Source organism: Hyla sarda, chromosome 7 (genome assembly GCF_029499605.1).
Source record: "Hyla sarda isolate aHylSar1 chromosome 7, aHylSar1.hap1, whole genome shotgun sequence".
Classification (NCBI taxonomy): Eukaryota; Metazoa; Chordata; class Amphibia; order Anura; family Hylidae; genus Hyla; species Hyla sarda.
The window spans coordinates 216,876,709-216,902,681 of NC_079195.1; the positions used below are offsets into that span (position 1 = coordinate 216,876,709).

At 44.2% G+C, this 25,973-nt stretch overlaps 1 protein-coding gene across 4 annotated transcripts in view; it reads right to left on the reverse strand.

The window, feature by feature from the left end:
* Window positions 1-25,973, reverse strand: part of ST6GALNAC3 (ST6 N-acetylgalactosaminide alpha-2,6-sialyltransferase 3) — a 273,708-nt gene that overhangs the window by 175,968 nt on the left and 71,767 nt on the right. For 3 of the 4 annotated variants that reach the window (XM_056532662.1, XM_056532665.1, XM_056532666.1), the window contains exons 2-3: window positions 23,658-23,797; window positions 7,875-8,072 (exon numbers count right to left, since the gene is read on the reverse strand). In XM_056532662.1, the coding sequence (XP_056388637.1) occupies window positions 7,875-8,072; window positions 23,658-23,768 (309 nt within the window). In that variant the 5' untranslated portion in view covers window positions 23,769-23,797. The remainder of the gene's footprint in view (window positions 1-7,874; window positions 8,073-23,657; window positions 23,798-25,973) is intronic. The other variant, XM_056532663.1, reaches the window with a different exon arrangement.

The following is a 25,973-nucleotide window of genomic DNA, read 5'->3' on the forward strand; positions in this document are numbered from 1 at the left end:
TGGACAGAGATTTCAGCAGAGAGCACTGTGCTCGTGATGTCATCAGTGTTCCAAAAAGAAAGGAATTTCCTCTGTAGCATTCAGCAGCTAATAAGTACTGGAAGGATTAAGATTTTTTAATAGAAGTCATTTACAAATATGTTTAACTTTCTGCCACCAGTTGATTTAAGAGAAAAAAGGTTTTCACCGGAGTACCCCTTTAAAGCGGGCGCTTTAAATCAATGAACTGCAGCGGCTTTTGCAGAGCCAGAGACCGCTGCCGCCGCCCGCTTCTCTCCCCCTGCCTGTCCTGGGGTCCTCCCTAGTCCAACCACCTGCCCCATTGCCTCCCCCATCCCCGGTTTTATAATTACCTGTTCCCGGGGTCCACGCTACTCCTGGCTCCGGCGGCGTCCTGAGCTGTCACTGTGCGCACTGACGGTGACGTCGCGTTGAGGACATCACTCGACATTGCGCTACACAGCGTGCAGGACACCGCAGGACGTCGCAGGAGCCAGAAGTAGCGCAGACCCCAGGAACAGGTAATTATAAAACCAGGGATGGGGGAGGCAACGGGGCAGCGGCGGCAGTGGTCTCTGGCCGGGGAGGCGGGGCATTATCGGCATATCGGCAAGGTAATTGCCGATACCGATAATGTCCAAAATCGTGAATTTAGGCCGATAATATCAGACAAACCGATAATCGGTCGATCCCTAATATATATATATATATATAATCGGTAAAGTGAAATTGAAATAGTAAAAGATAATTTTGCAGATTTGGTGATTTTCTTTTCTGCGCCATTTACCTTGTGGTTGAGATAACATGTTGTTTTGATACTTTAGGCCGCCTGATTACAGTAATACCAGACTTGTATAGTTTCCGTCATGTTTTACTAATTTAAAAAAAATGTGAAACTTTTTCAAAAAAATTTTAATTGACATTTTTTAGCTTTATAGTAATTTTTTTTCACATATTAGGCTGTATGAGGGCTCATTTTTTGCGCCATAATCAATTTTTTGTATCGGTACCATTTTGGTATTGATCTGACTTTTTAATGGCTTTTTAACTTTTTTTTCTGGGATATTATAAAAAATTGCAAATCTGTCGTTTGATATTTTTTTTTACATTTACGTCATTTACCGTACGGGATACATAATGTTATATTTTAATAGTTCGTACAATTACGCAGGCAGCGATACTAAATATGTTTATTTTTATTATGTTTACATGTTTTTATATAGGAAAAGGGGGTGATTTGGACTTTTAACAGGGAAGGGGTTAATGTGTGTCTTTTAAACTTTTATTAAAACTTTTTTTTATTTTTTTTACATTTTATTAGACTTTTAGGAGGAATCATTAGATTCCTCATACAGAATTTCTGCTTGCGGAATTCCGCCTCAAATTAAAGCCCATAGACTTTTATGGGATTCCGAACTCCCGTTCACACTTCTGAATTTCCGCTTGCGGAATTCTGCAAGCGAAAATTCAGAAGTGTGAATGGCAGTGCGGAATCCCATAGAAGTCTATGGGCTTTAATTTGAGGAGGAATTCCGCAAGCGGAAAATCTGCCGTGTGAATAGACCTTAAGGCTGGGTTCACACTGTGGAATTTCTGGGCAGAATTTCTGCCGGAGATCAAGTCGTCGGCACTAGAACCGCGCAGACTACATTGCCATCCCCAAAGATGGCAATGCATTTCTGAGCACATCTCCCAAAAAGATACAACTAGAAATGCATTGCCGTCTATGGGGGCAGTAATGCAGTCTGCTCGGTCCTAGCGCCGCCGGCTTGATCTCCGGCAAAAATTCTGCCCAGAAATTCTGCAGTGTGAACCCAGCCTAAGGCCTAAAGTTGACATGACGGAATCTGGTGGCAAAATACTACTGGGAAATTTTGGTGCAGCAGAGTCCTATTGTTTTTAATGGGATTCTGCTGCACCATGTACACGGCACAATTTCCAGAGGCTTCCGCCGCTGAAATTCCGATTTCTGCCTCCGCAGAAAGAATTAACCTGTCAAGTCTTTCTGCAAAATCCGCTCTGAAATGTATTGTCATCTACAGAGACCGCGCAATTCCTAGCGATCCTAGCGCAGGCATGTTCTGCTGGTGCCCGCTGCCTGCAGAGTGTCTGGGCGGGCATTTCGCCATTTGAATATACCCTAAAAATGCTAAAGCACTACGACCCCAGAGGGATAAATGGCGCTCCAGCTCTGCTATATACACCGATAGCACGAAATGATTCTCCACGGATCGTTCAGCGCCATTTGTAGGTCAAGCGTCATGTGTTATCCCCATCCGTGAAATTGATAAATATTCTTCTCATTTTCTGATCACAAGGACAAATCCAGAATCTGTCATTTTCCTGATCTGGTGTTTTGTAAGATCTGTATGAAATATTGAATTCCGGTAGAATATAGCACTGAGTGATTAATATTTCAGCAGCTCATTCTGCGCCAATCCTCATAAGTGATGACTCCGGCAGAAAGGAGTGGGGACCCGGTGATAATAATGACGTTACATCGCACTTGGAGCTCCGCGTCTCTGGGGGTGGGGGGTTGGGGTGGGGGGGGGGTACATTTGATTGTATCCAGCTTTGGTTTGCATAAGGATATTTATTACCATAAATTACCATATATTTACTCATTTTTACAGCCATTGTTTCAAGTGCAGAAGGATGAGGTGTGGACGCACATAGGATGCTACACTCCAGGTATACAGCAAGATGGCGGACATAGCTGGACAAGGGAATGACCTATTTTTATAGAGTGGATATAGAGGAGGGGGGGGGGGGTTCTTCATTTAGGATCCTGTCCTGCATTACACACACATCACATAGATGTGAACGGACAGGGTGTTAATACTTCATTTGTCCAGTGGTGGGGCTGCAGGGAAACTATATACTTGCCTCTAGGTCAGTGTTTTACAAATAGTTGCAAAACTACAACTCTCAGCATGCCCGGACAGCCAAAGGCTGTCCGGGCATGCTGGGAGGTGTAGTTTTGCAACAGCTGGAGGCACACTGCTTGGAAAACACCGCTCTAGGCCAGTGATCTCCAAACTGTGGACCTCCAGATGTTGCAAAAATATGACAGCCAAAGTCAGAGTTCGTCTTGCCTTAGGGTTGATGCACACACATTCTTGCTGTAGACCAGAGGTTCCCAAAACTTTTTGGAGTATTGCCCCCCTTTTCAGAAAAAATAACAAAAAAAACTTAGCGTCGCCCCCCTGGAAACAGAAAGATTTCTACCTACTTCCTACCCACACATATACAGCACTGCTGCACACACAATATAAACACCCAGCACTGCTGCACCCACATACACACCCAGCACTGCTGCACCCACATACACACCCAGCACTGCTGCACCCACATACACATCCAGCACTGCTGCACCCACATACACACCCAGCACTGCTGCACCCACATACACACCCAGCACTGCTGCACCCACATACACACCCAGCACTGCTGCACCCACATACACACCCAGCACTGCTGCACCCACATACACACCCAGCACTGCTGCACCCACATACACACCCAGAACTGCTGCACATACATACACACCCAGCACTGCTGCACCCACATACACACCCAGCACTGCTGCACCCACATACACACCCAGCACTGCTGCACCCACATACACACCCAGCACTGCTGCACCCACATACACACCCAGCACTGCTGCACCCACATACACATCCAGCACTGCTGCACCCACACACACACCCAGCACTGCTGCACCCACACACACATCCAGCACTGCTGCACCCACATACACACCCAACACTGCTGCACCCACATACACACCCAGCACTGCTGCACATACATACACACCCAGCACTGCTGCACCCACATACACACCCAGCACTGCTGCACCCACATACACACCCAGCACTGCTTCACATACACAACCAGCTCTGCTGTATCTACATACATATACACACCCAGCACTGCTGCACCCACATACACACCCAGCACTGCTGCACCCACATACACACCCAGCACTGCTTCACATACACAACCAGCTCTGCTGAATCTACATACATATACAGCTCTGCTGAAACGACATACATATACAGCTCTGCTGCGCACACAATATAAACACTCAGCACTGCTGCTCCCACATACAAAGCCAGCACTGCTGCACATACAGGAGATCGTGGGAGGTCCTAACACTGGGGCCCTCCGTGATCTCCTGTATGGAGCCCAGGGTCTCCATCACAGTGGTGCGCTGGGGCCACCACGCCCCCTCTATATAGCTCTATAGAAGAGCCGTCAATCTTCAGCTCTCCCATAGAGCTCGCGGGGGGCCCCAGTGCTCGGACCCCCTGCTATCTAAAACTTATCCCCTGTAATATATAGGGGATAAGTTTTTGTCCATGATACTTCTTCTTTAAAGGGGTACTCCGGCGCAAAACATCTTATCCCCTATCAAAAGGATAGGGGATAAGGTGTTAGATCATCGGATCCCGCCGATGGGACCCCCCCCCCCCCCCCCCCTGGATAACCCCTTTAAGGAAGGATTTAATTAAAAAGTACAATTGGTCCCGCAAAAAACAAGCCCTGTAGAAAACATTAAAGAGAAAACTGGCCTGGTCCTTATAGAGTTAATGTACTGTACGGTACCTACTGTGGTCCTTTTGTTCTATCTTCCAACATATATGTACAGCAGTGTTTCCCAACCAGGGTGCCTCCAGCTGTTGCAAAACTACAACTCCCAGCATGCCCGGACAGCCAACGGCTGTCCGGGCATGCTGGAAGTTGTAGTTTTGCAACAGCTGGATGTGACCTGGATGCTAAACATTGCTGCATAACAATCTGTACGTCAGGTATGCTGGGAGATGTAGTTTTGCAACAGCTGGAGGCGACCTGAATGGGAAACACTTCTTCACACCAATCTCTTTGTCAGGGCATGCTGGGAGTTGTAGTTTTGCAACAGCTGGAGGCGACCTGAATGGGAAACACTGCTGTAAACCAATCTCTTTGCCAGGGCATGCTGGGAGTTGCAGTTTTGCAACAGCTGGAGGCGACCTGAATGGGAAACACTGCTGTACACCAATCTCTGTCAGTTACGCATACCTGATATGAAATATGGTCACCCAGCTTTCCCAGAAACTGATGGGTATATTTAACAAGCTGACAGTAACCTATATGGACAGCATAAGTGACCACAGCGTCTTCGGACAGAACTATTAGCAGCGTCCGTACATTAGACCAGGGTCACGTGTGATAATTCCAGTTTTGGGGACTCAACCCCTCCTAACCTCCAAATATAATCCCTATGAGGTTGGCGGGGGAGGCAGTGGTCCTCCTTACCCCATCAGAATACAAATGCTCGGAGGATGAGCGCCTGCTGCATGCCTTGCCCATTAGATAGCATTATCTCTGCAGAATGCCAATTCATATCTCTTTGTGTTGTGCGGGCCTCTCACATACGGGATTATAATAACCATCAAGCTGTGCAATGAATCCATAATCAGAGCAGGAAAGCCGAGGAACCAGCAGGACCAGATACTTCCATTATTACTCTTTGGAGAAACAGCGCGGACAGAGATTCTCTGCAGATTCTTCTGACAGATTACAGGATCCGAATGGAAAGGAACAATTGTTTCTCTTCTCTTTATTTATTTATTATTTTTGCGGCGTTTCTAATAAGTATCAGGTCTGAAGTGTCGGCTACGAGAACAGACAATGGAGGCCACGGTGTAACTAAGAGGGTCCCGACCCCTGTATACGGAGAAATGACACCTAGTGATGGATAATCACATGATCATAACACAAATATCTATCAATCTGATATCTGTCTCATATCTATCTATCTATCTATCTATCTATCTCATATCTATCTATCTATCTATCTATCTATCCCATATCTATCTACCTATCTATCTCATATCTATCTATCTATCTCATATCTATCTATCTATCTATCTATCTATCTCATATCTATCTATCTCCTATCTATCTATCTATCTATCTCATATCTATCTCATATCTATCTATCTCATATCTATCTTTCTATCTCATATCTATCTATCTATCTCATATCTATCTCATATCTATCTATCTATCTCATATCTATCTATCTCATATCTATCTCTTATCTATCTATCTATCTATCTCCTATCTATCTATCTCATATCTATCTATCTCTTATCTATCTACCTCATATCTATCTATCTATATCTATCTCATATCTATCTATCTCCTATCTATCTATCTCCTATCTATCTATCTATCTATCTCATATCTATATATCTATGTCATATCTATCTATCTATCTCATATCTATATATCTATGTCATAGCTATCTATCTATCTATCTATCTATCTATCTATCTATCTATTTATCTCATATCTATCTCTTATCTATCTATCTATCTCATATCTATCTATCTCATATCTATCTCATCTCATATCTATCTATCTCATATCTATCTATCTCATATCTATCTATCTGATTTCTATCTATCTCATATCTATCTATCTCATACCTATCTATCTCATATCTATCTATCTCATATCTATCTCATCTCATATCTATCTATCTATATCATATCTATCTATCTCATATCTATCTATCTCATATCTATCTATCTCATATCTATCTATCTCATATCTATCTATCTATCTATCTATCTATCTATCTATCTCATATCTATCTCATATCTATCTCATATCTATCTATCTCATATCTATCTATCTCATATCTATCTCATATCTATCTCATATCTATCTATCTCATATCTATCTATCTCATATCTATCTCATATCTCTCTATCTATCTCATATCTATCTATCTATCTCATATCTATCTATCTATCTCATAGCTATCTATCTATCTATCTATCTGTGATAATATAACATCCTCTCCTGTCTATACTGTGTCTTCTGGGAAATCTTTGGGTTTCCATGAGGCTCTCAACCGAGAATGTATTGAATTTTTTGGCAAGATCTGCAAACTCCTAAATACACAGATGTCATTTCCTGAATCGCCACTTCAGCTGCCCGTCTATGTCACAGCTTTTGGCAGCAGGAGAAGCAGAGAATCAGCGTGTCAGCAGTGAGTACAATGAAGGCTGCGGACGGGCTGAATTCTCCCTTTCATTATAACAGTGTTTCCCAACCAGGGTGCCTCCAGTTGTTGCAAAACTACAACTCCCAGCATGCCGCTGTCCGGGCATGTTGGGAGTTGTAGTTTTGCAACAGTTGGAGGCACCCTGGTTGGGAAACACTGTTATAGAATACAAGGATTATGTTCTGTCTTCACCAAGCTCTTTAGCTCCCCCTAGTGGAAGATGCAGGTAGTCAGCATGTTATCAATTATGTCTATGCAGCAGATTTGGAGTGTTTCCTAACCAGTGGGCCTTTCTGTGCAGAAATTCTGTCATTTGAACATAGCCTAAAGGTATGGCCACAGGTAGCAGATGAAGAATTGTATTTTTTTTTGCACCAAAATCGAAAGAGGAAAATGTGTGCCGACTTTTTTTGTTGTAAATATTAATAGAATAATAATAAAATAAACATATTAAATTTGCGTTTTTTTGCAGAAAAAGCTGTTATAATGTGGATTTATTGCCCATTTTGGCAATAAATCTTCAGTATTGACATACTATAGTGGTGTTTCCCAACCAGGGTGCCTTCAGCTGTTGCAAAACTACAACTCCCAGCATGTCCGGACAGCCGTTGGCTGTCCGGGCATGCTGGGAGTTGTAGTTTTGCAACAGCTGGAGGCATGCTGAAAGGGAAAGCACTGAGTTATGGGTTTAAAATTTGTACCCAATGCATGTCTAAGAATTTGGAAATCTCATTTACTTTGTTGCTACTGTAAATTGTGGATGTCAATAAAGTTCCAGGGCAAAGCAATAAAAATTCCGCCCATGTCTTACCTCCCGCGTCTTAATGTTAATGTAACCGTCGTGATACGTGAGAGGGCGATGCCGCCACGTGACCGGAGCAGGGACGCACTGGGAACTTGTTTGCCCGAAACAGGAAAGCAGCTTGAGGATGTTGACTTCGTTGATGAGACGGAGGACGACCAGGAACAGAAACACGGACACAGAGCTGACGGCGAGCACGGGGACCCTCTGAAACCAGACGAGAAAGAACACGTCAGTCTGAAAATACACGAATGATGCTATAGACCAGTGTTTTCCAACTAGGGAACTTCCAGCTGTTGCAAAACTACAACTCCCAGCATGCCCAGACAGCCGAAGGCTGGAGTTGTAGTTTTGAAACAGCTGGAGGCACCCTGGTTGGGAAACACTGGTATAGACAAGTAATCCTATAATCTATTTAATATGGCATGAATTCTTATCAGGCCACAAAACATGGCGCCTATAGGAGTAGCTGATATCACTTATATCTATGTAGAAGCTGAGTACCCGGTGTTGCCCGGTCTGTCTACCTAAACCTTGTGGGAGAGAAAAAGCAAAAATGACGCACTTGTTCTCATATTCCGACCTCATATCCTGTTCTCATACCCCCCGACCTCATATCCCAATCTCATATCCTGTCCTCATATTCCGTCCCCATCCACATATCCGGACCTCATATCCAGTTCTCTTACCCCCCGACCTCATATCTAATCCTTATATCCCAATCTCATATCCTATCCTCATATTCCATCCCCTTCCGCATATCCCGACCTCATATCCTGTTCTCATACCCCCCCCCCGACCTCATATCTCATCTTCATATCCCAATCTCATATCCTGTCCTCATATTCCGTCCCCATCCACATATCCGGACCTCATATCCAGTTCTCTTACCCCCCCGACCTCATATCTCATCCTCATATCCCAATCTCATATCCTGTCCTCATATTCTGTCCCCATCCACATATCCCGACCTCACATCCTGTCATTTTATCCCGTCCTCATATCCTGATCTCATATTCCATCCACATATCCTGACCTTATATCCTGTCATTTTATCCCGTTCTCATATCCCGTCCTCATATCCTGACCTCATATCCTGTCATTTTATCCTGTCCTCATATCCCATCCACATATCCCGGCCTCATATCCTGTCATTTTATCCCGTTCTCATATCCCGTCCTCATATCCTGACCTCACATCCTGTCATTTTATCCTATCCTCATATCCCGACCTCATATGCCATCTGTGACGGATCCTAGAGTCACCCTACCTACTTGGATGGACTTTAGGACATCACTATTTGTACCCCTCAGTTGATGGGTCCAGTGATATAAAGCTCAGAGTTAAAATACTTTTATTTACTGTTTTCATACACTTTCTGTGCACAATACAACCTTTTGCACACTGTCCACCTCCTTTACACAATACACCTTTTGCACACTGTCCACCTCCTTTACACAATACACCTTTTGCACACTGTCCACCTCCTTTACACAATACACCTTTTGCACACTGTCCTCCTCCTTTACACAATACACCTTTTGCACACTGTCCACCTCCTTTACACAATACACCTTTTGCACACTGTCCACCTCCTTTACACAATACACCTTTTGCACACTGTCCACCTCCTTTACACAATACACCTTTTGCACACTGTCCACCTCCTTTACACAATACACCTTTTGCACACTGTCCACCTCCTTTACACAATACACCTTTTGCACACGGTCCACTTGTTGCACACGGTTCACCTTTTGTACAATGCATTAATTCTACACGTGCTTCTCCTTTTTGCACACAGTCCGACTTCTGCACACCTCCACCTTTTGCACTCAAGGCACTGTATAGGGAGAGCTATTTTTTATTGGATTATCTCCCAGACTCGCTGTCACCTGTATTGTCTTTACTGACCCTTCCCCCTGTGATGTCCTTCCTATAAAAGAAGACACTTGTTCCACAATAAAGAGTTCTGATTTTATACCTGAAGACTGGTGTCACCTGGTTCTTTGGGTACAAGGGGATGCAATAATCTCTAGTTCTACCTGGGGATATTGCCTGTGATATGCTGGGGCTTGTCATCCGGAAGGAGAAGTCACTTTTGGCGGAGTCAGTCCGTCACACCATCCACATATCCTGATCTAATATCCCATCCACATATCCTGATCTAATATCCCATCCACATATCCCGTCATCATATCTCATATCCTATCCTCATATCCCAACCTCATATCCTGTCATTTTATCCTGTCCTCATATCCCATCCACCTATCCCGACCTCATATCCTGTCCTCATGTGATGCTGGACTGTGAAGAAGCGATTGCAGGCCAAAAATAGAAGAGGGCGTGGCTATTGTGGACATGTGGCTTGTGAAAGGGTCGTGGCTTGCAAGCAGGTGGTGCTGAGCTGTGATGAAGAGATTGTTGTTGAGGGACCTGTAATGTTGGTGTATTAGGTTAAAATAGTGTATTTGGGCTTCTGCCAAAACAAAAAATGGGATGAAATAAGAAAAGGTTTGGCTTGTGGGAGGGGGTGTGGCCTGCAAGCTGGACTGACACACTCAACATGAGATGCAAAGTTGAGCTTGTGGAGTAAGGTATTGGAAGTTCCACAGACATTTATGGGACTTTAGACTAAAACCCTGGGGGGGGGGGGGGGGGGGGGTTATGGTTAATTTAACTCTCCTATAATTTTCGTTGATATATAAGTAACATGAGACCAAGTCTCATCAAAATATCCTCAGCCATTTAAAAGTGATACTAGAACATACATATACACACAAATTGAGTTTCATATATATTTAGATATATATGTTGTCGACCTCGACGACACACGCATTAGCCTGTGGGTAAGGGATAAGTGTTATACATCGCAGATCTGCTTTAATTAGCCTCTTCCTGTCAAAAATGGCTGATAACATTGAGCAATGGCAAAGTGAAGGAGACAAGACAGCGGGCACAACATTTTCCATCAATTGTATAATACACAAGTGATAAAAACGTATTCAGCAAAACCTATCCAGAATGCCAAAAACACTATAGACTATCATAGTTGGTTTATAGTGGATCATGTAAACTCTGTAGAAAAACAAACTTTTTGGGGTTTACATACTGGTGTAGTGCTAGTCTTTTGGATGCATTCCAAGTGACCGCCCTAGGTTGATGTCCTGAGCCAAATTAGATAACTATGTGCACGGAGAAAACACACGCTGACTCTCTCATTGGGTCAAAGACGTTCTCTGATTTACTTTATAACGTACACACAAGATATATCCTTCAGTAGGGCAGAGCACATTGAGTAAGCATTCTAATTCGTTAGCAGACTACTTTACGTAAGCATTGCATCATATTCTCTCTGTGCCAAAAGGGGATGGTCACACAGGGCGTAAAACAGGATGTAACCTCCATTTTAGAAGAATGTACTTCATTTTACATATATTATCCATAACACTAGAAGGTGCGATCACTTCCTGCTTAGGCTGGGTTCGCATCACGTTTTCAGCCATATAGGACCACATACGGCTGGGGGGAGCTTAAAGGGGTATTCCAGGAATTTTTTTTTATTTGTCTATGGTACAGGGGCTGTAAAGTTACTGTAGTTCATAATATTGTGTCTGTACCTGTGTGTGACAGTTTTCTCACAATTCTTATGTGATTTTTACCCCAATATTTATTTTTAACATCATACAAAATGACTATTGTCTCAGAATTTTCCCAGGTTGCATTGCAACCAAGACCTGACATCACTAGTCAGCTGATGACAAGGAGCCTGTCTGCTTCAATGGGTGGAGTGATCGCTTGGTGGGAGAGAGATCAATCTGCAACTAATGCAACAGCTGTAGGCACCCTGCTTGAAAACCACAGGTCTTTTTGAATGGATGCAGCGCATTTATGTCTCAATGGGTGGGGTGGCTGATGTGTGGGAGGGAGGAAATTGGAATTATGGGATTTGTAGTCAAAAAAAGAAAAGTCAAACAGGAAATACAAGTTCACAAACAGCTAGCCACAGTATTATGGTAATCTCACAACATGGCCATTTGGCCCCAAGATAAGCGCAGATCCTTCCTAAGCATGTCCATTACTGTCTGCCAGGTACGTACTAAAATCACCTTATGGTGGATAACCCCTTTAAACCTTGTGCTCCCGTATCCCTGCCGTATGCGGCCTGTATGTAATTCATTTCAATGAGCCGATCGGAGTGAAACGCTGACTCCGGTCGGCTCATTTTTGCCCCTAATTCGGTTTTCCCACAGGGCCTAAAACCATAGTCGACCATGGTTTTAGATCCGGTGGGAAAACCGCATACGGGACAAAAATGAGCCGACCATTTCAGCGTTTAACTCCGGTCGGCTCATTGAAATGAATTACATAGGGGCGGCATACGGCAGGGATACGGGAGCGCAAGGTTCAAGCTCCCCCCCAGCCGTATGTGGTTCCGTATGGCTGAAAACGTGATGTGAATCCAGCCTCAGTGGTGGTCCATCTATAGCAGTGGTCTCCAAACTGTGGACCTCCAGATGTTGCAAAACTATAATTCTCAGGTCTACAGCAGAGGTCCTCAAGATGTTGCGGAACTATTACTCCCAGGTCTACAAGCAGTGGTCTTCAAACTGTGGACCACCAGATGTTGCAAAACTACAACTCCTAGCATGCCCGGACAGCCAACGGCTGTCCGGGCATGCTAGGAGTTGTAGTTTTGCAACATCTGGAGGTCCACAGTTTTGAGACCACTGGTCTACAGGGACCAAACCAATCCTCAGAATGAAGTACTGCGCTCCTTTGCATTTAGTCTCCATGCTGTCGCTCCTGTCTACCTGCAGGGGGGCCGACTGTTCATAATGTTATGGCATATTCCGGCGCTAAATTGTCACCTTAAATCATTCAGGACCTCAATAAACACCACGTATTCTAAAATCTTAAGGTCACCACTTAATGTCAATGTGCCGCTGTGTAATTTTCCCAGTATGACTCCCCAATCTTCCCATCCGCCCAACACCTACATATGTCTCATTAATCTATAACAAACCCATAGTACCACATCTCTCCCTCTGGTGCGATCGCCCGGACCCTTTCTCTATTCTCCGTCGGGAGAAAAAAGGAAAAGTTCGACACAATTATGTTAAAAGCTTTGAAGAGATTGAAGAGAAATTACCTGTAATAGCTTTCCTCTCTCCCAGAACTATCTAGGGTTGACTGCTCCATTTCCCGCTGCCATTGCCCCCTTCCTCTTTGATGTCTACGTTCCTCGCGTTCAGCTCTGATCACTTATGATTACTCTTCCATCACCGCTGATTACTCTGAAGTCACCGGGAAAAGTTTTGAAAGAAAAAAACCAAATGGCCTAAAAGGTAAGAGCGTCTCCGGGTCCTCCATTATTATATTGTCATTACATCGTGACAGGAGTCGCGGATCAGGGGAAAAGTCTAAGGTCAGGTCACTAAGGGAAGATTCACACTGCGTTTTACAAGTTTAAAGGGGTCATCAAACATAAGGTGACTTTAGTAATTAAGTGTCAAACGGTAATGGACACGATTACCAAGGATCTGTGCTTGTGTTGGTGGTAAATGGCCATGTCTTGTGTCCCCTATTATGCTGCGGCTTGTTTTTGGGAACTGGCTACTTCCTGTTTCTGTGGCCTCCCTCAGACTACAATCCCCAGGAGCCTTTGTTTCAAGGTGAGTAGTGACTTATTTCCACACATCCGCCCCCCCCCCCCCCATCCACTGCAGCACAGCCACGCCCACCACATTAGTATATGTGCTAGCATTTCTCCTGCGGTGTATATAGTAGTATATAGCAGTGTATACGGATACTGGAAGCCTGTGCTAGCTTTTCTCCTGTGGTGTATATAGTACTATATAGCAGTGTATACGGATACTGGAAGCCTGTGCTAGCATTTCTCCTGCGGTGTATATAGTAGTATATAGCAGTGTATACGGATACTGGAAGTCTGTGCTAGCATTTCTCCTGCGGTGTATATAGTAGTATATAGCAGTGTATACGGATACTGAAAGCCTGTGCTAGCATTTCTCCTGCGGTGTACATAGTAGTATATAGCAGTGTATACGGATACTGGAAGCCTGTGCTAGCTTTTCTACTGCGGTGTATATAGTAGTATATAGCAGTGTATACGGATACTGGAAGTTCTGTGCTAGCATTTCTCCTGCGGTGTATATAGTAGTATATAGCAGTGTATACGGATACTGGAAGCCTGTGCTAGCATTTCTCCTGCGGTTCATATAGTAGTATATAGCAGTGTATACGGATACTGGAAGTCTGTGCTAGCATTTCTCCTGCGGTGTATATAGTAGTATATAGCAGTGTATACGGATACTGGAAGCCTGTGCTAGCATTTCTCCTGCGGTGGATATAGTAGTATATAGCAGTGTATACGGATACTGGAAGCCTGTGCTAACATTTCTCCTGCGGTGTAAATAGTAGTATATAGCAGTGTATACGGATCCTGGAAGCCTGTGCTAGCATTTCTCCTGCGGTGTATATAGTAGTATATAGCAGTGTATATGGATACTGGAAGCCTGTGCTAGCATTTCTCCTGCGGTGTATATAGTAGTATATAGCAGTGTATACGGATACTGGAAGCCTGTGCTAGCATTTCTCCTGCGGTGTATATAGTAGTATATAGCAGTGTATACGGATACTGGAAGCCTGTGCTAGCATTTCTCCTGCGGTGTATATAGTAGTATATAGCAGTGTATATGGATACTGGAAGCCTGTGCTAGCATTTCTCCTGCGGTGTATATAGTAGTATATAGAGAAGAGGGTTGCATTGACAATCCAACACAATGGGCAGCACATTGAACACATTTTAGAAGAGGTCAGAAACTTGTAAATAACTCATGAAAGAATAAAGTTACGTTAAAACCAAGCACATCATTGTATTTCTTGTGAAATTCCCAATAAGTTTCATGTGTCACATGACCCTCTTCCTATAGAAAAAACAAAAGTTGGATTCAAAATGGCCGACTAATGTGCCACAAACAGGAAGTTAATATCACCAACCATTCCCATTTTATTAAGGTGCATCCATATAAATGGCCCACCCTGTGTATTAGTAACTAGACTGACTTTGCTGCCCCTGTCTTATATTCAAAGAACCAAAAATCCAGGAATTAATTTAAAAGGGGAATTCCACGAAAAAAAACTTTTTTTTTAATATATCAACTGGCTCGAGAAAGTTAAACAGATTTGTAAATTACTTCTATTAAAAATCTTAATCCTTCCAATAATTATCAGCTGCTGAAGTTGAGTTGTTCTTTTCTGTCTGGCAACAGTGCTCTCTGCTGACATCTCTGTCTGTCTCGGGAACTGCACAGAGTAGAAGAGGTTTGCTATGGGGATTTGCTTCTACACTGGACAGTTCCAGAGACAGGTGTCATCAGAGAGCACTTAGACAGAAAAGAACAACTCAACTTCAGCAGCTCATAAGTACTGAAATTATTACGATTTTTTAATAGAAGTCATTTACAAATTTGTTTAACTTTCTGGAGCCAGTTGATATATAAAAAAAAGTTTATTTTCCTGGATAACCCCTTTAATGTATATGCCAAGACCGACCGACCCCCACACACACACTGGCCGGCTCGTTACATGACAGTGCACTCAGCCTATCACCGGCCAAGGTGGGACATCGCTGCGGCCGGTGATATACGCTGACGGCTCTGTGACGTTCCCGTCCCCAGGAAGCAGCATGGAGAACAGTGAGGCCGATACCGGAGCAACGGGAGAACTTAGGAGGGTGAGTCAAAGTTTATTTTGTATATTTTTGTAGCCCGGGCACAGGAACATGTAAAATTAATCAGAACAGATGTCCTTTATTAATCCTTTCCAGCGCCGCGGCACGCAACTCATTCATTTAAAGCGCCAGCGGCTCACAGGAGGACTGGGGGGGAGCAGCGCTTGTGGGTCACATATGATTAGTTCCCCGATATGGGGACAGCCACTGCGGCTGATAATTCATTCATTCGAAGGGGGGGGAGGGGCCCGACCGGTATTGCGGTATAGGAAAAATTCATATCGTACAGAATTTAAAAAACGGTATTCGGTATGAACCAGTATATCGCCCAGCACTAGTAGAGACTGTGGTGCAAACCATTATTTGAGGTAACAATATCTGTGCGGCAGAGAAGGAACTCCTTAACCTCGAACACACATGTGGACATTCAGCACATTTGAGAATGTAGCAGGCGCTAGGACCACTGGGAAATGTGCCGTCTTATAGATGGCAGTGCCTTTCAGAGCGGAATCAGGGGAAACATCTTCTGCTGAAATTCCACCATGTGGACAGTGCAGCAGAATCCCATTAAAATCAATGGGACTCTGCTGCAGCGGAATGTCGGTGTGGAATATTCCGGCGTAATACTGCACCCGTAATACTGCACAGACATTCCGCTGTGTCAACATACCCTAATTGGGAAGAAGTACATCAAGAATGTCACATATGAGATTTGTGGAGCATCAGGAAGACCAGAGATAGAGTATCTGATGGACAATGGGAGCCACAGAGACCCAAAGTGTTATTCGGAGTCTGAAAGGGTTGCATTAAAGGGGTACTCCGGTGGAAAACATTTTTTTCTTTTAAATCAACTGGTTCCGGAAAGTTAAACAGATTTGTAAATGACTTCTATTAAAAAAAAAATCTATACCCTTCCAGTACTTTTTAGCAGCTGTATGCTACAGAGGAAATTTTTCCTTGTCCACAGTGCTCTCTGCTGACACCTGATGCCTGTATCAGGAACTGTCCAGAGAAGGAGAAAATCCCCATTGCAAGCCTATGCTGCTCTGGACAGTTCCTGACACGGACAGAGGTGTCAGCAGAGAGCACTGTGGACAAGACAAAAAATAAATTAAAAAAGAAAATAATTTTCTCTGTAGCATACAGCCGCTAAAAAGTACTGGAAGGGTAAAGATTTTTTAATAGAAGTCATTTACAAATCTGTTTAACTTTCTGGCACCAGTTGATTTAAAAAAATGTACACCAGAGTACCCCTTTAATTGTCTCATCATCTCATTTAATTGTCTCATCTCAAAATGTACACCAGAGTACCCCTTTAATTGTCTCATCAGATGTTGCAAAACTGCAACTCCCAGCATGCCCGGACAGCCGTTGGCTGTCCGGGCATGCTGGGAGTTGCAGTTTTGCAACATCTGGAGGTGCACAGTCTGGAGACACCCTAATGAAGACATTCCAGGTATAGTGTACAACCATAGGATCATCATAAAGAACGGCAGCAGAAGACAGAGGTGTGCCATAAAGCAGAATGCAGTAAATCATAGCATTCGTTTCCAGTCTATGATGAGTTACTGATTCCTGATGTAGAATTTCAAGTATAAAGCCAAGAACTCCAGAGACTCCCTTCAATACACCGAGCCGACGTGATTGATTCCTGCCTGGCGGACATTTATAGCGTCAGTAAATATTTCTGGACAAGACACGTTTTTATAGACAGGACCCTGATCATATGGAGAGAAAGAAATCTGACTCATCCGGAGGTTATCATTGTCCCCGTCACGAAGTATGGAGAGCTGCCATACCTAGACGGCGACTGTCACCGAGTCACCCAATACTCCTCTATGGCGAGGGATTCCCTGACATATACGAACGCAGGATACTTAGGGTTAAATTTTAATCAAAAACCTATACCGTGCAGTGTAAGTTTTTTACTGTGAGCCTCTATATGGAATAGTACAGTCTGTTGATTTATAAAGAACAGGGAACCCGACGCTCTATTGGCCTCCACCAGGGAGACGGGATGTATGGATACATTTTTGTGAATAATACAGTAGATGGCCGCCGCAACTGCGGAGTGCAGATAGGCTTAATGGTCACATGGTAATAGTGTGTTCATAACAGCGACGGTCACAAAAACCCCACAATAATGGCGACCATTGTCCCAATGCCATTGACAGCCATATCAGTGATAACCACAGTACTCCATAACAGTGAGCCATGGTATCCCCATAAGAATGATGGCCATTAGGTAACAGTCTCCCCATAAAAGTCATAGCCACGGTACTCTATAACATTAGGCCACAGTATCCCCATAAAAGTCATAGCCACGGTACTCTATAACATTAGGCCATAGTATCCCCATAAGAGTGACAGCCACAATAATCTCATAAAATAGATATTTCAGTGCCCCATAATAATGATATCTGTTGTCCAAATAAGAGTGTAAGCCTAGTGCCCCGATAACAGGACAGTCAGTGTCTTCAGATCAGTGATAACTAGAGTACTCTACAACAGTGAGCCACAGTATCCCCATAAGAATTATAGCCACAGTATTCTATAGCAGTGAGCCACAGTATCCCCATAAGAGTGATAGCCACAGTATTCTACAACAGTGAGCCACAGTATCCCCATAAGAATGATAGCCACAGTATTCTACAACAGTGGGCCACAGTATCCCCATAAGAATGATAGCCACAGTATTCTACAACAGTGGGCCACAGTATCCCCATAAGAATGATAGCCACAGTATTCTACAACAGTGAGCCACAGTATCCCCATAAGAATGATAGCCACAGTATTCTACAACAGTGAGCCACAGTATCCCCATAAGAATGATAGCCACAGTATTCTACAACAGTGAGCCACAGTATCCCCATAAGAGTGATAGCCACAGTATTCTACAACAGTGAGCCACAGTATCCCCATAAAAGTGATAGCCACAGTATTCTATAGCAGTGAGCCACAGTATCCCCATAAGAGTGATAGCCACAGTATTCTATAGCAGTGAGCCACGGTATCCCCATAAGAGTGATAGTAACAGAACTCTATAACAGTGAGCCATGGTATCCCCATAAGAGTGACAGCCAGAGTAACCTCATAAAATAGATATTTCAGTGCCCCATAAAATTAATAATCATTGTCTCAATAACAGTGTTGGCCTAGTGCCCCTACACAGGACAGCCAAAATGCCCCGCTGTAATATTGACAAGTCACAGTGTCTCCATATCAGTGATAACCAGAGTACTCTATAATGGTGAGCCACGGTATCACCATAAGAATGACAGCCACAATATTCTACAGTAAGAGGGCAGAAAAATGCACTAAAGTGAGTTTAAAAAAGTATTTAAGTAAAACACCAGCCGGTGAGTACTTTTGCCTGGCCTTTTGACAGATTAACAGGTACAAAATAGTACACTACTTAGATGTAGGTATGTGGTATGCACTCATGAGGGCAGAAAAATGCGCTACAGTATGCTTAAAAAAGTATTTGAGTACAACACCAGCCGGTGATTACTTTTGCCTGTACTTTCACAGTATCTAGGCCCTTGACAGATTTACAGGTACAAAATAGTACACTACTTAGATGTAGGTATGTGGTATGCAGTTATGCACAACACCAGCAGTACACAACAGTGCTGCAGCACACAGTCACTGTTTACTAAACCCAAAATTGCACTCTCTTCCTCTCGAAGGCTATTAGGAATGGACTGCTGTGTATGTATTATACCGTCTGCAGACTAGTATAACCAGAAGACCATTTGTTGTGAAACAAAGACACAGAGTTGCGCTAAAAACGTATTCCTCCCTCCTCTGCTAACGTTTCTCCAGCTGAGCCAGCTTGTTCAAACGTATGAGGCAACACACAGCTCTCTGCCCCTCTCTGTAACACAATGCTGTAGACAGTGACTGGGAGGTTAATCGCTGCAGTTAAAATTATTTTTGTGAAAAACACACTGCCCTCTGTCCCTCTCTCTGTCCACCAGAACGCTGATATGTCTAGGTGGTGAAACGCTGCTGGAAATTTTTTTCTGAGTAACACACAGCGCTCTCTGTCCTATCTCTTTGCAGGGAACAGATGAAGTGACTACCCGGATTATCGCTGCCGATTATATAGGGCTGTGACATCACAGGGGTGACTGGCTGCTGATAGGCTGCATGCTGCATGTGATTCAGGGTCATCCCGCCTACCCTTGTTCCCGCCTTCCCAGGATTCCTTGCCCCATGTCCTCACATGTAGATCCACCCTTTTAGATGTCCTGAAGCCTGGACCGCACTAAATGGAGTGTTGCAAATAGAATTCTTCCTGAAATTGGTAACGAATTTGGATTCGTCAAATTCGATTCGCTCATCTCTAATGATAACCAAAGTTTGTCTATAAGAGTCACCCAAAATCTGTCCTGGCACCGCACATATCAAGCAGCCCCACCAGCTCCTCCTTGCCTGAGCAATAGGTTCCAAACAGACTAGTGTTGCAGATTCTGTGTTTGACCTTTGCATGCCTTTCTGACCCAGTCTCTGTCTGATCCTCTGTACCATACTGCCTCTCCGATGTATGACCTGGATTGTTGACTATTACCTTGTGCCTGTTCCTACGCCAGCCCAAGACAGCTGTCTATACCTGAACCTATTCCTTCCTGACCCAGTGTCTCAGCTCATTGGGCCAGGTGCCATCCACACCAAGACCACTCTCAGAGGTGGCGAACAGGTAGCTACCTTCTGCAACGTCCGGATCACTATCTGGGGGGGGGGGGGGGTTAAAGGATGACAACCAGCCAATTAAAACACAGTCATGCAAAAATACTGTAAACAGTGGCGTCCGAAGTGTGGACCTACAGCTGTTGCAAAACTACAACTCCAGCATGCCTGGACAGCCAACGGCATGCTGGGATTTGTAGTTTTGCGACAGCTGAAGGTCCACTATTTGAAGACCACTGCTATATACAAACAAAAAGCATAAATATTTCAAATAGAAAATACAAATTAATTTGTATAATTTCGGCTCAGTCTAATGACTTTTTTTTAATAAGGCTGTAGTGAAAAATTAATTGCGGACCCTCTGTATCCCATGAATTGTGAATAGGCCGACACTAAATATTTATGCAGCTTTTTACGATTATGTCCATAAAATTAAATGGGAATAGCGACGCATATTTGTATGCAAACTACAGAAATGGCCAAGGTCCGATCGTTTCCCATCGCAGTTCTTCGAGATGATATTGTCCATGGTTGGAGATGAGCCTGACGCAAAATGCCCAGTTTCGTAAACTAACTATTGGGTGGGGGTAGTGGGGGGTATCCTCTATTGTTGAAATAAGGCATTACAAAGGAGGAAGATTGCGCACAGAACTTGCTGGGTTTGTCTGTTTGGTTGGAGATAAGCAGAGAAAGTTATAGTGAATAGAAGGCGAGCGGAATGATTTTCTTGTTCGACAAATTCTGGAGGGCATCGCTGGAACAGATGGCGAAAGAAATGAGTCCCAGTTGTTCTCAATGTATGAGTATAATAAAGAACAAAAGAAAAAAGAAAAACAATACTCCTTTGTAAAAGTATGGTAAATCTAAGAAAATTCCTTTCTTCTAAAATCAATCTGTCACTTCTTACAGACAGGCTTGTGGCCAATGCTCAGTGTATAATGTGCATTAACATGGGAGGTAGCAGCTACCGGCTGCACGTTCTGTATCATGGGATAAGGATTTATTCTTATAGCATCCCTGTGTGTGTACACGAGGAGCAGCACTATTTTTGGCCATTATATAACTTGTATATGGTATTTTTCTGTAGATTTCTGCTCTGCAGACATCATCTATAATTTGCACTTCTCCCAGAGCTGGATGACGGAGCTCCCGCCTCCCCTCCATAGACTTGTATTACTTGTCTTGAGCTCCCCCTCCCCCCTCTATAAACTTGTCTTGCTAATCTTGAGCTTCCTCCTCCCTCCTCCATAGACTTGTATTGGTTGTCTTGAGCTCCCTCCTCCTCCCTCCATAGACTTATATTGCTTGTCTTGTGCTCCCCTCCCTCCTCCATACAGTTGTATTGCTTGCCTTGAGCTCCCTCCTCCCCCCTCCATATACTTGTATTGCTTGTCTTGAGCTCCCCCTCCCTCTTCCATACAGTTGTATTGCTTGTCTTGAGCTCCCTCCTCCTCCTTCCATAGATTTGAAATGCTTGTCTTAAGCTTCCTTTCTTCTCTTGTCTTGAGCTCCCCCTCCCTCCTCCACACAGTTGTATTGCTTGTCTTGAGCTCCCTCCTCCCCCCTCCATAGACTTGTATTGCTTGTCTTGAGCTCCCCCTCCCTCCTCCATATAGTTGTATTGCTTGTCTTGAGCTCCCTCCTCCTCCTTCCATAGATTTTGAAATGCTTGTCTTAAGCTTCCTTCCTTCTCTTGTCTTGTGCTCCCCCTCCCTCCTCCATACAGTTGTATTGCTTGTCTTGAGCTTCCTCCTCCTCCTTCCATAGACTTGTATTGCTTGTCTTGTGCTCCCCCTCCCTCCTCCATACAGTTGTATTGCTTGTCTTGAGCTTCCTCCTCCTCCTTCCATAGATTTGTATAGCTTGTCTTGTGCTCCCCCTCCCTCCTCCATACAGTTGTATTGCTTGTCTTGAGCTGCCTCCTCCCCCCTCCATAGACTTCCATTGCTTGTCTTGAGCTCCCCCTCTCTCCTCCATACAGTTGTATTGCTTGTCTTAAGCTCCCTCCTCCTCCTTCCATAGATTTGAAATGCTAGTCTTAAGCTTCCTTCTCCTTCCCTCCATAGACTTGTATTGCTTGTCTTGAGCTCCCTCCTTCCCCTTCCATAGACTTGTATTGCTTGTCTTGAGCTTCCTCCTCCCCTCCATAGACTTGTATTGCTTGTCTTGCAGACACGGGACAAAGCTGAGCTGATTTTGAGATTTTTAGCAGCACAATGGGGGATAGGGAAAAAGTGTGATAACAGGAGGTCACAAATGGTATGAACATCAGTTATACTGCTGATATTCCTGAAGGAAAAGGTGACTATATTTAATAAAAATTGATTCTCCTTTTTATATTTCTTATATTTAAAATTTTTGCTTCCATTACGCTTCAGCAGAGACACACAGATATTTAGAGTCTGTCAGTTCTGGGAGGAGCTCCGTCCTGTGTGCACTGTCGCCCCCTGCTGGGTAATGACAATACTTACTACATTAGCACTAAGAATTTTGAGTAACTTCCAAGTAATTTTCCACAAAAAAGGCTATGTTCACACAATGTTTTTCATGTGTATTTTTTGTGGGGCAAATTACACATATACACATATATTAAGTCTTAAAAAACAATCCCACTGATTTTAATAAGAAATGCATGGAGGCTGCATGCCAAAAAAAAAGTAACACGTTACTTCTTAGATCTGCATTCTGTGGGAAGCAACAATAAAAATAAGTAAAAAAAATGCAGTTAAAAATCAACATGTGAACGCAGATTAAAGGCATCAAATCTTTGAATAACGCACCTAAATTATGAATATAAGTCAAATTACTATTGCCTCATGGCGATATTTACCTACAAAATGAACTTTAAGGGTAGGGACAGGAGTTGCGCATCCTCAGCGTATTTGACACTGTGGATGCCCTACCGACTGTGCCTAGAGTTTGCCTCCTGCTGTGCACTGTGTGTCCTGCTGTGTCTGCTGTTAGCAGCAATCCGCCGCTACGAGCAGACACACAGGGATCTGCGGCGTGCGCATACGCAGTGTACTCACAGACATTGCGGTCGCTCCCCCTACTCCTTGAGCTAGGCCAAGAGCGGCTACAATGTCTGCGAGTACGCTGCGCATACGCACGGCAACTCGTACATCCCTGTGTGTCTGCTCGTAGAGACGGATTGCTGCTATGAGCAGACACAGCAGGACGCGTGGGGCACAGAAGGAGGCGCACTCTAGAGAAGGTCAGTAGTACATCCACAGTGTCAAATACACTGCGGATATGCTACGTGTTACCCTACCCTAAATAAGAAAATACTTCTAAACTACACATAATGTGAACTGACCCCAACCTACTTATGAGTCTAATGAGTTTACCTGAGAGAACTCCAGCACCAGCAGCCCAATTAGATGACCAGATGGAGTGATCAAACTCCACCCTCTCTCTCTCTGCAAAGTCAAAGGATTCATGGAAAATGTAGACAGCATTTCAGCGATGGAATAGAGATCAGAAATGGCTAAAAAAAAAACATGCCTGCCATATCAGCTAAAAAAAAGGAAAGCACAAGGTATACACAAGAACCTCTACATTTTTCTTTAATAATAGCCTATGCTGCACTATATAAGAAAAAGGAAAAAAAATTCTTATTTAAAGGGGTACTCCGGCCCTAGACATCTTATCCCCTATCCAAAGGCTAAGATGTCTGATCGCGGGGGTCCTGCCGCCAGGACCCCCATGATCTCCCTGCAGCACCCGGCGTTCGTTTAGAAGCTCGTGACGTCACTGTCACATCCCCTCCTGACGTCACACCCCCTCCCATAGACTTGCTTTGAGAGGGAGGGTGTGATGTCACGAGGGGGCGTGTCCGTGACGTCAGCGCCACATCACTAGTCATCGGGCATGGAGCAAAGTTCGCTCAGTGCACCGTACCGCAGCAGAGATCGCCAGAGTTCCCAGAGGAGGGACCCCTTTGATCAGTCATGTTATCCCCTATCCTTAGTATAGGTGGATAAGATGTCAAGGGGTGGAGTACCCCTTTAACACTGAATGGATGGTATCGACAAGGGTTTCTTGTATGTCTGATACTGCTACCTCTGCCCCTTTAAAGTAAATGAGGCTTAGCCGCAATATCACATTCATCCTGAGGATAAGAGTGGAGCTGTTTTAGAAAATAAGCAGCCTATGGATGCAATAGTATCTAGTTATGGGAACTTGTCACTATGGGAACTTACTCGGAGTTACATATGACACCATTTTTGGTAACACGTTAGCTTTAAAATCCGGGAAATTGAGGACTTGCGCTATAATATTAAAATACGTACAGCCTGTATTCTCACATAGGGTACAAATTTTCCGTATAGTTTACATGCTGAGTGCGAGAAATCATTATTTCATAAAAAAAAGAAAAAAAAAAGTGACAAAAAAAAGAGTCAATTTAAACAGTCTCGCGAATACCTTTTTAGCTGGAAGCAAATACGATAATGTTATTTCCGAACAAAAGGCCTGAGCCGGCGAGCCGCGCCGCAGACGTGAGTCACTGAACATTTCCAAATTGTCCCCAAACCGCATAATACAAAAGCAAATTATTCCCCCTCCAAAAAATTGCATGTGTCAGTGAAACCGGGGACTTTGTAGTTTTTTTTTTTTATGTAGTCACATGTCTTTTCCTACTATGAACCCAGACGCCTTCCAGTGGCGGAAACCGCATTCTCCAGCCTCGCCGCAGCCTTACAACGTGTTGACAGCCGTCTGCCTGATTGTTAATGGGCGCAGCGCAAGACAAAGTCAATTAGCGGAGTCGCTCTGTGGGATTACGCACACGTGTCTGTAAGGAAAGACATGGGAGGAAAATGTCTCGTGTACTGACTGCCTGACAAAGCCTCCAGGGAAAGAGAGGCTGGTAACCCTACAGAGAGTGCGACTAAGGCTGAATTTCCAAACTAGTGCGGCTTCAGCAGTTGCAAAACTACAACTCCCAGCATACCCGAACCGCCAAAGGCTGTCCGGGCATGCTGGGAGTTGTAGTTTTGTAACAGCTGGAGGCACACTGGCTGGGAAACACTGGACTATGGGGACAGAGAAATGAAGACCTTCTAAGGGCTTGTTCACACACCCTGGTACCCGCCACCACAGGAGTGCCAGAAGAGCCAGTACCAACAGGCCCAGAGCGTCAAAAATGGCACTACTGAACCCAGGAGTTAACAGAGTGACATTATCTGGGGCCAAAAAAGATGGTCGTTGCCCACCGTGTTAACACCAGGCTGTTGCTGCTCGGTTGGTATCTCCACCATGTTAACACCAGGCTGTTGGTGCTCGGTTGGTATCTCCACTGTGTTAACACCAGGCTGTTACTGCTTGGTTGGTATCTCCACCGTGTTAATACCAGGCTATTGCTGCTTGGGTGGTATCTCCACCGTGTTAACACCAGGCTGTTACTGCTTGGTTGGTATCTCCACCGGCTGTTGGTGCTCGGTTGGTATCTCCACCATGTTAACACCAGGCTGCTGCTGCTTGGTTGGTATCTCCACCGTATTAACACCAGGCTGTTGCTGCATGGTTGGTATCTCCACTGTGTTAACACCAGGCTGTTACTGCTTGGTTGGTATCTCCACCGTGTTAACACCAGGCTGTTGCTGCTTGGTTGGTATCTCCACCGTGTTAATACCAGGCTGTTGCTGCTTGGTTGGAATCTC